This window comes from Camelus ferus, chromosome 5, assembly GCF_009834535.1.
Source record: "Camelus ferus isolate YT-003-E chromosome 5, BCGSAC_Cfer_1.0, whole genome shotgun sequence".
Lineage (NCBI taxonomy): Eukaryota > Metazoa > Chordata > Mammalia > Artiodactyla > Camelidae > Camelus > Camelus ferus.
In genome coordinates, this window is record NC_045700.1 from 48,003,655 (window position 1) to 48,016,758 (window position 13,104).

Sequence of the window (13,104 nt, forward strand, 5' to 3'; positions counted from 1 at the left end):
CTCAGTTTGTCACACAAGTCTTAAAGGAATGATTCTGGAGAATACTACTTAAACACTTTACTGACTCTTCTTAAACAAAATTCCTAGATGGTTACCATTTTCTTATTCAGAAGAGTTATTCTTTGATTACAAATATTACACAGGAAATTTGTTTTATTAGAAGAGTAACACAGATAGTAAATATCTATGGTTTTTGTGCTTAATGACCAACAAAACTCCTAAACCTAAATTTGGTGAGATCCTGTGCAATTCTGTAGAAAACAGCAGATCCTAGGAATTTTACTAGAGTATTAAAAAATACTAGATAATCTTTTATTTGTGGACCCCCAACATATATTAAAGAAAAACAACACAAAACTATGTTCTTACTTGACTTAAGGTTCTTAAAAAACAAAACAAACACAACTTGTCCTGAACAAATTTCTTTAGCAGAAAAGAAGGACTGTATTTAAATATTTATAGTAGACACAAACACAATGCATATGTATCTTCCTGTAAGCACTGGGCATCTGAAAATCAGGGCACCACAAAAGCATCCTTGGCTATCTTAGGATACAAATAAGTTTCTCTTCAGTTGTAATGTGCTTCTCAATCTTATGTGTTCCAATGCTGCTATTTACATTTATTCTTACATTATTTTTTAACCATATTTTGGCAGAATCACCACTGCTATGCTGTTTAGCATGTCATTAACAGACTGTGACCACAAGGTCAAATAAATCCTTAACAGAGATGCAGAGGATGTTTAAATATTTTCAGAGTTGAAAACAACAAAGCAAAATCCAACTGAAGCAGTAAAAGAAAAAATTGTAAGTTTTATTACTTGGGGATTACAGACTGGTAAACAGTCAGAAAAATTATTTAACATATAGGGTGAATCTAGGGGATGTAAGCTAGGGACCATTCATTTGGAGAGAATGGATTTGAAGTTCTACTACTGATAGAGAAAAGAATCAAGTCCCATGATGATTTATTTGATCACTAAGAAAGTTCTGTGCACTGGGACATGAACCTAGTCTCAACTTTCTCCAGTTAGAATTATACAATTATTTCTTTATTTGGTAAATCTTTTTTTAGCCCCTTGAAGCTTAATAAAGTAAGTAATATCAATGACACTGATATTTTAATTCAAATTTAGAAATAACCTGTAACTATTTGGTATCTTCTGTTATAAAAGTATCTAAAATAACTTGCCACATAGAGTAAGAGACTGCCCTTAGATCTGAATTTAAAATGTTTAAGATATTGATCTAGTTCTGTGATTTTGGTTGGAAGAGCTAAGATAATCTTACTAAGCTTCTTAATAATGCAGGAATATTACTTTATTAGATTTATTTATATTAAAGTAGACTCTGAATAATGGTTTTTAAGCCCAAAAGTTACCATTAAGGGTATCAAAAAACTGAAAATGAAAACCAAACACCTCACTGCTATGATATAATTCAACTGCCATATATGTTGGAAAAAAATCAATAATGGCCTTCTTAAAAGGTAAGAAGACTTTTTTCACTCTCTTGATGATCATTGGAAACATTTGCAAGAAAAATCTCAAAGCTTAAGATCACATCTGCTGAATTTCTTAGTACTCAAGAAATGCTTGTTAAATAAATAATAATCAACAGAAATAATTGTTAAATGAGGCTGAGGCAAAATATATGAACATGAATTAAACAACAAAACCCAAACTATTTTTGGGTTACTCTCAAAGGTTGGTAGATTTGTTTTGTATCTACACCAAAATGTAAGTATAACTGATGATGATAAAGACATGCAAATACTAAAAATTCTTGAATCAAACCGATACACAGGACAATCAAATATACTAAAGATGGTATGTTACCAAACCACAATGTAATTTAATTAAAGTAGAAATCAGTAAGAAACAGATAAAATGAAAAGTCCCCAAATATTTGGGAATTATATACTAGACTAACCCATAGCTCAAAGAAGAAATCATAAGGGAAATTAGAAAATAAATATTAAAAATACAGCATATCAAAATTTGTGCAGAGGCAAATTTATAGCTTTAAGTGCCTGTGTTAGAAAGGTAAAAAGATTTAAATCAATAATCTAAGCTTCCACTTTAAGAAGCTAAAAAAAGATAAGCAAATTAAACCCAATTAGGTAGGAGAAAGAAAATGTAAGCTACAGAATGAGAAAATATTCATGATATATATATGTATGTGTAAATATATATAAAAGTTTGTATCTAGTATATATATAAAGAAGTCCTATAATACAATAGTAATAGACAAGTAACCCAATTTAAAGAATGAGCAAAAAATATCACAAATACTACCTGGCTAATTGGAAATGTAAACTGAAACCACAAGATGTTGCTATATACTGCTAAAATGTCTACAATGAAAACAGACAAAACCAAATGCTGACAAAAATGTGGGAGCAATTGGAATTCCCATACACTGCTGGTGGGAATGTAAACCTCTGGCAAAAGGTCTGGCAGTTTATTATAAAGTTAAATGTATACCTACCCTCTGATTCAGCAATTCCACCCTTAGGTAGATAGACTAAATGAAAGTATACATCCACAAAAAGAGTTACACAAGAATGTGCATATTAGCTTTATTCACAACAGCTAAATACTAAAAACCATTCAAGTGTCCACCAACAGGAGAATGGATAAAGAATTGTGGTATACTCACACAATGGAAAACTACTCAGGAATAAAAAGAAACAAACTATCATACACACAACAAGGATAAATCTCACAGACATATACTTAGCTGAACACAAGAGTATATATTGATTCCATTTATATGAAGTTATACAACTAACTACTGGTGATAAATATCAGAACAGCTGGGGGAGATGGACTGATTGGGAAGAGAAATAAAAAAACTTTCTGCATAGATGTTAATGTTCTATACCATAATAGGGGCAACTGCAGTTAAAATTGGTCCATTTCAATCTATGTAAATTTTACATTAAGAAAGGCTTATTAAAAAATAATTGGGTGAGGGTAGGGAGTAGCCTGATGTATAGATAAAACAAGAGTGGCAGTTATACTGCTAATAACTGAAGATGAGTGATGGATACATGGGGTTCATTATAGTATCCTATTTACTTTGTGTATGTTTGATATCTTCCATAACGAAAATCTTAAAAAATGCAAATAGATTAATTTCTGAGTCTTTCTATTTAATTAAAAACAGGACAATCTTATATACTATCCCAATTAAAATAGGCAGTCACCTAAATATGGCTATTTTATATATTAGCAAAATTCTAGTAAGAAATTTAATTGGACTGTTAAATTTAAGAGGGGCAATCTGTGACTCCCCATGTTGTCTTTTGAACCTTCAACCAGTGATAGTTTTTGTATATATTATAAAATATAGCTTTGGTATTTTTTTTTAACATACAAGCATACAAAACACTTTTATTCTTATGAATTTAATTTTCTAGTGACTTAAAAGAAAAGGTTATTCAGGGAAATTTAATAGTTTCTACAACTTTTGAGAGTAACCCCAAAATAGTTTGGGTTTAGTAGTTTAATTCATGTTCATATATTTTGCCTCAGCCTCATTTAACAGTTATTTCTATCAATTGTTATTTATTTAACAAGCATTTCTTGAGTACTAAGAAATTCAGCATATTTGTAGAAACTAGCAAGTTGGTACGATGGGCTGAGGACCCCAGAAATCAAAGTTTAATCCCTATTTTTACGAGGAAAATGAGTCTCAGAAAAGTTAAAGTGGCTTGATTAGGGGTAGTGAATAGCAGAATTAGGATTAAAATGAAAAAAAAGTCTCCTGATTCCTACTCTATAGTTCATCCCTTACCAACAATTTCTTAGTGCCTGAAACACAACTCAAAAATATGGCTTTCCTTTATATACTATGTGCAATGTTTACTAACTTGTATACTATTTCAGAATTCTTGTTAATACTGTTCTACTAATTTGTATCACTGTTCAGAACCACTCATTATGTCGGCACTGCCTTCAAATGATTACATCTAGTTTCAGTGGCAATATCCCTAGCCTCCAGCAGGAGGAGAGTTTGTCTAAAAAGCCACACCAAAAACCAGACAAGAACTAGAACTTTACTCCCAACCCAGTCATGTGTTTTGAAGTCCTACTAACTTGTCACTATGCAAATGTAAGCTTTCCTTTTCCAAATTTTCTAGTTCTTCTATAATGTAATAGTCCACAATTTTATAATATTTGATCTAAATCGTGCATCTGAAGTGGGCCTTAACGGAAAAAAACTAAATCAAAATAGGCTCAAGAAACGTACAGAACAAACAAAATCTTGCTTACCATTTTTGCTTCTGACTGTACTGGTTGAGGAGAGGAAGGACCTGGAATTCCTGGAACACTAGGCACCATGGTGACTGGTCGAACAAGCTATGCAAAAAATATTGAAAAATAATTGCTAGAGAACATATTCAAGGTGAGATTTGTACTTTATTGCACAATGGCTGCTATAATAATTTGTGTATTATAATATATATTTATATTCCAATGTTATACATTAATATAAATTATATTTATATATTAATGTTTATACTATTAATATAAATAATATAATTGAGGCCTCAGAATCAGAAAACTGTACCTCTATCTGAACCCTGTTGACCTTAATCCTGATTTATCCTTCAAAAGTTGTCAATTTTTCTGAGACACTTGCTTCCCTAATCTTCAATTTTCATAATTTCTTTTTTTAATGATTCCTTCTTATAGAAACTCATAATATTCAAAGTGACTGACGCAAAATTTCTCACAGATCTGTCACATTTCCATTTTGAATGTGAAAGGAAAGAATGTCAAAACTGGTGACAAGTAGGCATAAAAAGTAATTTCAGTGATACATTTTGCTTTTCTAAATGTATACATATAAAATTTCTTAAATATATAAATGAAAGTTCTTTGATATAACACATAATGAAAAAGATTATCTCTAATAATGATAGTATGGAACAGATTTTCCTTTTTTTTTGGCTTTTAAAAAAAAATTTAGTATCAACCCTGAATGATTAATTATTGTATAACAAAAGTGTATCTCTTTTTTCATTTCAGTTTCTCTCATCATAATTACATTTAACAGGATAACCATATAATTTCAGATCCATGGCAAGGATGCTTCCCCCTCAAAAATATCCTGAGAAAAGAGGAAGCAGTCACCTTATATTTGAGTCCTTATAAAGTCTTTCAAATAATGCATTTTGAACAGCAAAGTTCTGTTTGAAGACAACACATTATCTTGAAATTATTTCAATGAACGCTAATTTTAGATACTTAAGAAAGGTCACTTGGATGAACTAGTCAATTAAAAAAAGTAAATATTTAACACTGATTTTAGTAATATTCCTGAGGATGTAATTCCACCAAAGTGTTGGATGTTACTGTAAGGAGGCTTTCAAAAATAATTTTAAAAAGCTATATAATAAATGATTATATTATACTAATCAGAAATACCTACTACAAGGTAAAATAAGAAACTACCTTTCTAATTACATGAATGAGTATTAGGGCTTGGCATAAGATTTCCAAGATTATAATAATAGATTCAAAAAGTATTATACTGAAATTACTTAGATTAGGATCAAAATAATGTGCTTTGAAAAACTGTGCTACATTTCTTAAAAAGTGGTTCTAATGATGAAAACTTGAATGCTCAAGACACATTTGAAGAGCCTGAATAAAACTGTTTTATGTGAGAATAGGAAAAAACAGCATTATTTCTAACTTATATTATCCCAAAGAATGTGCTTTTAAATATTCACTAAATTATTAAATATTATAAGGAGATATTTAACTATTATCTATCTTTCAAAATTTATATATTTAATATACCCCTCAAAAAACTTTTCTTTTGGGTATTTTCATCAGGAAAGTGGGGGACTATCTATTGTCCGTTCTACTAGACCATTTAGATTTTCACATGCTTGGGACAACAAAGGAATTTTGTAAACCCAACTTGACCGTAAAAGTTCAGAGTGCTTATATAAGCAATTCCTATAATAATCAAAATATCGTGGAGTTACCTGGTAAGTGTTCCAGTATAAATATCTTCTTGAAGAATAGAAATCTGTGTTAATATTTGAATTTTACAAATCTAGCAAATTTTTGAAATGAGTTGAGTAAGAAATACAATTCTTAATATTAAACATATAAGGAAAACAATTATGATTTTGAGGATGGAAAAATGTTTTCTATACAATTAGTTTGTCTTGAGAGTTATATGCTATCATAATGGATACCAGTGAGTAAATATTATTCACTGCTAGTGTTTTGTTGAATTCAGTTTCATAAAATAATCAAGCACCACCAAGTGTATTTTCTGATTACAAAGATCAGTTGTGCTATAAAGAAAAGATTTAAATAGTCTAAATTTCAAACTTACTGGTACTGCAGCTGGAACATGCACATTAGAACTTGTAATTGATGCAGGAATAGCAACAGGCATGGTTTGTCCATTAGGAAGATGTAACAGAAGAGGAAATGGGCCTGGTACAGGACTAAAAAAATAAGGGCAATTAGAGGAAGGAAATTCATATCAATAATCTCTAAAAATACTCCTATTACTGTATCACTTATAAAATAAAATTTCCAAAGACATACACTGTATGATTTCATGTGTATGTGGGTTCTAAAAAACAAAAAAAATTAACAAAGATACAAAACAGAAACAGGACAGGTAGTTGCCAGAGGGAAGAGGGGTGGAAGGATGAGAGAAATTTAAGAGGTACAAACTTTCAGTTATGAAGTAAATGAGTCATGGGGATGAAATGCACAATGTGGGGAATATAGTCAATAATACCATCTTTGTAACAAAGGTGTTCAAAAGGTGCAAACTTTCAGTTAATAAGATAAATAAGCCCTAGGGATACAATCTATAACATGATTAATATAATTAACACTGCTGTATGTCAAAGCTGTTAAGAGGGTAAATCCTAAGAGTTCTCATCACAAGGAAAAAAATATTTTTTCTTTTATTTTCGTGCTTCTGTAAAGATGATGGATGTTCATTAAATTTACTGTGGTAATTATTTTATGATGTATGTAAGTCAAACCATTATGCTGTGCACCTTAAATTTATACAGTGCTGTATGTCAATTACAGCTGACTCTTAAATTACACGGGGGTTAGGCGCACTGACCCTCTTTGCGCAGTCAAAAATCCGAGTAACTTATAGTTGGCCCTCTGTATCTGCAGATTCAACCATCTGTGGATTGTGTAGTATGGTAGTATGCATTTGTTGGAAAAAAACCTGCGTTTAAGTGGGCCCACATAGTTCAAACCTGTGTTGTTCAAAGGTCTACTGTGTATCTCAATAAAACTGGAAGGAAAAAAAAAGAACTGCAGCTCCATCCCAAGGAAAATGCCAATGTGGCAGAGGAAACGATACCATCTTTCTCATAAAATTAACAAAATGCCCACAAAAAATTATATGCTATATATACACACCACTCAAGTAACAAAAAACAAAACAATTTTTCAACGACTGCAAAGCATACAGTAAAATTTAATTATTTTAAATTTAATTGCATCTTAAATGCATAGTATATGTAGCAGTGTAGAAAAAAGAAAAAAAAATGTTATGATATACTCAGGACAATCTCCAATGTGTCAGATGAGAAAAATTCTTATCAGAAAGCTCCTGAAAGCTACCTGTAAGAACTGAAAGAAATGCTACCTGGTGATTAACATAATTTTGTGTTTTGTGTGAAACAGCATGAAAGTAAGAGACCATCTTAAAATCATATTCTATGTTGATTTGTTTTTAAAATTAAGTTTTAGTTATTTATTTTCTAATTTATTAGATAATACTTACATTTATTAAAAAGAGACTACCGAAGTACTTTTTCCAAAAATCAAAGCATGCAAAATATGATTAACACAAACACATACACACAAAACTAAGGCCACAATTAGAATAATTAAATGTCTTAGGACAAATCATGACAAGAAAAACTTAATTCATATAATTCAATGATTGGCCTAAATCACTTACACAATTGGCCTGTTGGAGGACGGTGCCTGGGTGATTACAGTACTTGAGGTTGGTGAAGGTACTGCCTGTTGAATAATTACACTTGAGTCAGAACTAGTAAGCAGCACATTGGGAACCTGTAATGATGCTGGACGAACGATAGCTGATGTGGGTTGTGCAGTTTGTGCCAATGGTACTTCCTATTTAATAATGACACAGAAAAAGAATGGGATTTAAAAAACAAGTCAATTCATGTATGTCAGTGAACAGAATGTAACACATTTCTAAAGACCACAAATATAATACTTAACATCCCCTAAATATATTGATATTGAAAGTTAATTAAAAGAAAAATTTAGAAAGCAGCTGTAAAATTTCAAATGCAATGTTTACATTTTAATTTAAAAACATCTGAGTTTTTTTTCAGTACAACTTGTCTTAACATCAATTCAGAGATAAGTTAGGCTGGGCAACGTGGCTATAACTCTGTCAGAATTTTAGTGAAAAATAAAAATACAATCCCATTCTCATGGAAGGACTGAACTTAAAATCCACAAGGTACTGCCTAGTCCTACTCCATCATTATACTATGTAAAGAAGAAATAGGTCCAGGAGACCTCAGGGTGAACTAATGACTGACGAATGCAACAAGAAGGAATACCCCTAAAAGAAGTTAAAGCAACAATGAACAGAAAAAAATTGTTGAGTGTGAAGGGACTAGAATACTCTCTAGAAAAAAGAAAAGATATTTATGTCAAAGATTTAACATCATTTCTAATAATTATGATAATGTAGAAACAATCTTTATGTCCAACAAGAACAAGTAAATACATTAAGAAAATGACAGAATAAAGTTCAACCATTAAAAATTATGACTTTGTACTTGAAAACTTAAAAAAAAAATTATTACTTTGGAAAATTTCTAGTAACATGGGAAGATGTTCATTAATGCTGAATGCCCAAAGCATGACATAAAAAAGTAAACTAGGATTCTTTTTTATATTTATCTTTGTATCCATTTATCCTTCTATGTATCTATTCACAAACATTTGTATATTTTTATGTATAAATGCATACATGTATCTAGAAAAAACATTTCAAAATATCAGTAATTCTTATTATTCAATTATTGGCTAATAGGTGGTTTTCATTTTTCTTCCTTGTATTTTTCTGCATTCTTCAAGTTTTTATAATGAGAATGCACTTTTGTAATAAGGAAATGAAAGAAACACAAAACATCTAAGGTCAAAGCATTTATCCCTAGGTAAACAGTTACTTTTTCTGCCTTACTTCTAGCTCCTCCGCCATGGCAGAAGTCTATTAGTTCAGTTATGGTTTTATAATAACATAATCTACAAAGAAAACTGTCATTGCCTCCTTATGTGTCTCATTGCCTCTTTGCTGGGCCCCACATGATGCCCCAAATAGTTGTGCTCATTCTATGTGCTAATTAAAGAAAATAATCAAGAAGTACTGATAATAATGGTTACTCAACATACAATACAGCCCAGGTGGTCCCAGGTCACTAGGGTACTCACATCCAGGAATGAGATCCTAAACCACCCAGAAAAAGACTGTGCTAAGATAATATCATTACCATCATCTTAGTCACTGTTACCTAAGATGCACTGATAAAATGAGTGACTATTCCTTTAACCCTTTAAAGGCCTAAATTAAATCACCTTCGTTCAAACAAGTTTTAGTTGCAAAGATGTTTAATTAAGCTGTCAGTGTATAAAAGTACCAAAAATAAAACAGCAAAACCCCCCTAAATTAAATTTATAGATTTATATATCTTTTAAAAAATAAGTTTTATCTAAAATGACTATTATTCTCCCTAGTTATTCTTCTGTGTGTAATAAAAAAGAATTATCTATAAAGGTGGAGTCCTCTTTCCCTGAAGTTTGAATATTTACAGGCTTTCATATACAATAAGACAATTACAATCTGAAACTGGTTTATGTGTAATTTATTACATTTACACTTTATATGGATCGAATATTGGACTTAGCTTGGACTCAGTTTGTATCTCTACCATAAATAAAAATTTCTAACCTTTTCATCACTGGTAGTAGACTCTGGGTGAGGTAAAGGACTGTCCTGGTGAGTTGTTTCTACAACAGAGGGCTCCTCAATTTTGCTTCTTATGATGGGTGTTGCAAGAGGAGATAAATCTAGCGGCATCTAAAAAGCAAATGTTAAAGAAAATATTAGGAGTTTAAAAGCAGCCAGTCAGTTTATCTAAAATGAGAAAGCAGGAAGTGTAAACTATGATTATTGTTCTGTCAGAAGTACTCTTTTTAAATTTCAGAGTTAACAACATACTTTTTTAATGTCATCTTCTGAGGCTTTCTTGAATTCATTTTCAAATGGACTTGCCAACTCATTAAACAAACCCACTTCTTCACAGTTTTTCAAGAATCTTGTTGGTGTTGGGGTCTGATCTGAAATAAATGTCAAGAAGTAATCACATAGACTTAAATATACAGGACCCTAAAATATAGCTAGTAAATTAACAAATTAGCAGGACTGGTTCAGTCAGCTCTTACTTTTCTTTGGAAAGACCCCTTCCTTTAAAGCAAACAAAATTTGGTTAAGATTCTACTGCAGTTTAAGGTATTTTCCTCCAACTTTATAAACCATAAAAGTATGAAAAGAAGTCCTTCTTGTTCTTTAGTCCACAACTTCTCTCTGAGTAGAGTGACATAAGCATCCTCTACTGAGATCAACTGTTATCATTATCTAACACAATAAAAATTTTAAAAAATTTACACTGAAACTTACAAATGCTTAAAATACATGCAATTTGGGAAAAAATGAGGACAAGAGCATATAAATTTGCTTTAACTTGGCCCTTCCACTAGTGTTCATAATCTACTATGAAAGCAAGCTTAAGATAAAACAATTTTTAAGTAGGTAGATCAAAATACTACAAGGAAGAAAAAGTGTTAAAACAAGAGCCCTCCAAACAAAAACAAACTAAAACAGAATCCTCCTTATTACTATCTCTGGAAGCTAATTTTCTATTTCAAGCTTGGCATTTTTCAAGCTTGGTATCAGGGGCTATATAAAAGTTACGTATTTATGGAATGTTCTAGCTTAATTTCTAGGCAACAGCAGAAGAGTCAACTCTGCTTTCTCAAAACTTGAAATATTTTATCTATATTTGTATATGAACTCACACCAGGCGCACAATACATGTACTGAGTGTATGTATGCATGTATTAGCTATACGATAAATGCCAGTTAAGGTCGAAGCTGAATGAATAGCAAGTTTACAAATTTTGCCTGTTTAGTCTTATTTTCATGGCTATTTATTCATATTGATCAGAGTTGGCAGTACATTCAAATTCTATTCACATTTCATACATTTTAGGGCATCAATTTTATAGGTTATAACCGGGAGCTAGCCTAAGCTAAATAAAAGTGTAAGGATGACTCCTGGTTTAAGATAAAATAGTCATAAAACCTTTTGTGAAATTAAAATTCAGATATATCTGTTCACTATTTAGTCCCCAAAGTGGGCATTACTTACTGTTTTATCTTCACCTCACCCCAACATATACCCAGAACACTAATATGTTTACTACACATAAATATATTTAACACAAAATGACCTACTTGTCATACACATTATAAACAATGTAGGCCTATCTCAGACACTATTAGCATTAGCAAAATTACTGAAGGGACTTAATATTTTGTCATCATTTTACCTATAGTCTGCAACATACATAACTTCTACCCCCAAAAAGACTTAACAGCTTAGGTCCATCATGACTTTAGTAAACTGAACACAAATTTGACTCTTCTGTTCATGCCCGAGGGGCTGTCTATCTAAGCCCAAAAGAAGGCTCCTATTTTGTATTAAAGGGAGAGAAGTCTTAAAAATAAAATGCATATGCCTAAATCACTTCCATCAGTGACTACTGGAACAATCAGGTTTGAGAAGAGAAACATCAACACAAGCACAATTGTTTAAACATGCAGATGGCTTATGGCTATTTATCATCAAATATATACCACACACATCATGCATTATATTTATACAATAATGCTAAACTACCTCATATCAACATGTATTTGTAAAAAATGGTCAAGTGCTATGTTTGAATGTGTTCTATTTTTCAGTTGTATTAAATGTAAACAGGAAAGTAATTTCTAGAAACCAATCTTAAAACACTTTTGAGTTAAATGTTAGAGTGAGAGATACAGCCCTAATGCAAGAAGTTCCAGAAAAGCAAAGACCTTCATGCCTAGGAGAGTGAAACTTCCAGGTTGTTGTTGTTATTGTTTGACTGTGTTGTTGGTTCTCTTAATAGCTGATGCACAATAATTTAAAGAAATGCATATCTCACTCTTGTCTGCTTCCTTTTACTTTCAGAAATGAAGATATGTTGAATGTTCCCCTACATTTTTAAAAATAAATTTTTTTTTGGTAAATTACCAACTCTGTTACCTCTAGTTTTTTTCAATATAAAAATTCTGATCTTGAAATGGCAGGAAGAACCATCTATTTGCCTCATTATCTCTTCAAAGCACTGCACATGGCAATTTGATCTCTATGTTTGGTAATAATTTAAAAGTATTAATAATATTCAGTATGCAGGTATAATTCCAGACTTATAAGTAGTAATAACCTAAACTTTACAAGAGAAAAAAATTAAAAGTTAATTTGAATATTTACAATATGTGAATCTGTGGTTATGACACAAAAAACTCTGAAATTTAAATTTTATATAAAACCTTGTTTACTTATCACAATAGTTATGTACAAAATGCAATGAAATTAAATGTTATGTGTGTGTATGTGTACACAGATGTGTGCATATATATATTTAAATACCAAAAAAAAGGGGTAGCTAATACAGCATGGAAGGACAATAAACCAAGGCGTGAACTGGGTTTCTCCTTTTATATACTGAAAGATAATCATCTGCTTAGGTAATACTGTATGTTTAGAGGAGCAATATACAAAAAAAAAAAAAGCACTGACTAAATTTAAGCCCCCTTTATTGAGAGTATTTTACTCATATAGATGTTTAGTCCAAAACAATAAAAACTAAACAAAAATCCTAATGAACAAGTCTGCTAAATGCTCCTTCTCCGACAGGAGGAGCTTGATCACTTCCTGTCTTCACACAGC

General features: G+C 31.2%; 1 protein-coding gene across 2 annotated transcripts in view; it reads right to left on the minus strand.

Moving 5' to 3' along the window:
- Positions 1 to 13,104, minus strand: part of ATF2 (activating transcription factor 2) — a 72,526-nt gene that overhangs the window by 26,506 nt on the left and 32,916 nt on the right. For both annotated transcript variants that reach the window (XR_004319950.1, XM_014568385.2), the window contains exons 6-10: positions 10,284 to 10,402; positions 10,014 to 10,142; positions 7,980 to 8,158; positions 6,369 to 6,483; positions 4,283 to 4,369 (exon numbers count right to left, since the gene is read on the minus strand). Coding sequence is in view for 1 of the 2 variants with exons in the window: in XM_014568385.2 (XP_014423871.1) it covers positions 4,283 to 4,369; positions 6,369 to 6,483; positions 7,980 to 8,158; positions 10,014 to 10,142; positions 10,284 to 10,402 (629 nt within the window). In the remaining variant the exon portion in view is untranslated. The remainder of the gene's footprint in view (positions 1 to 4,282; positions 4,370 to 6,368; positions 6,484 to 7,979; positions 8,159 to 10,013; positions 10,143 to 10,283; positions 10,403 to 13,104) is intronic.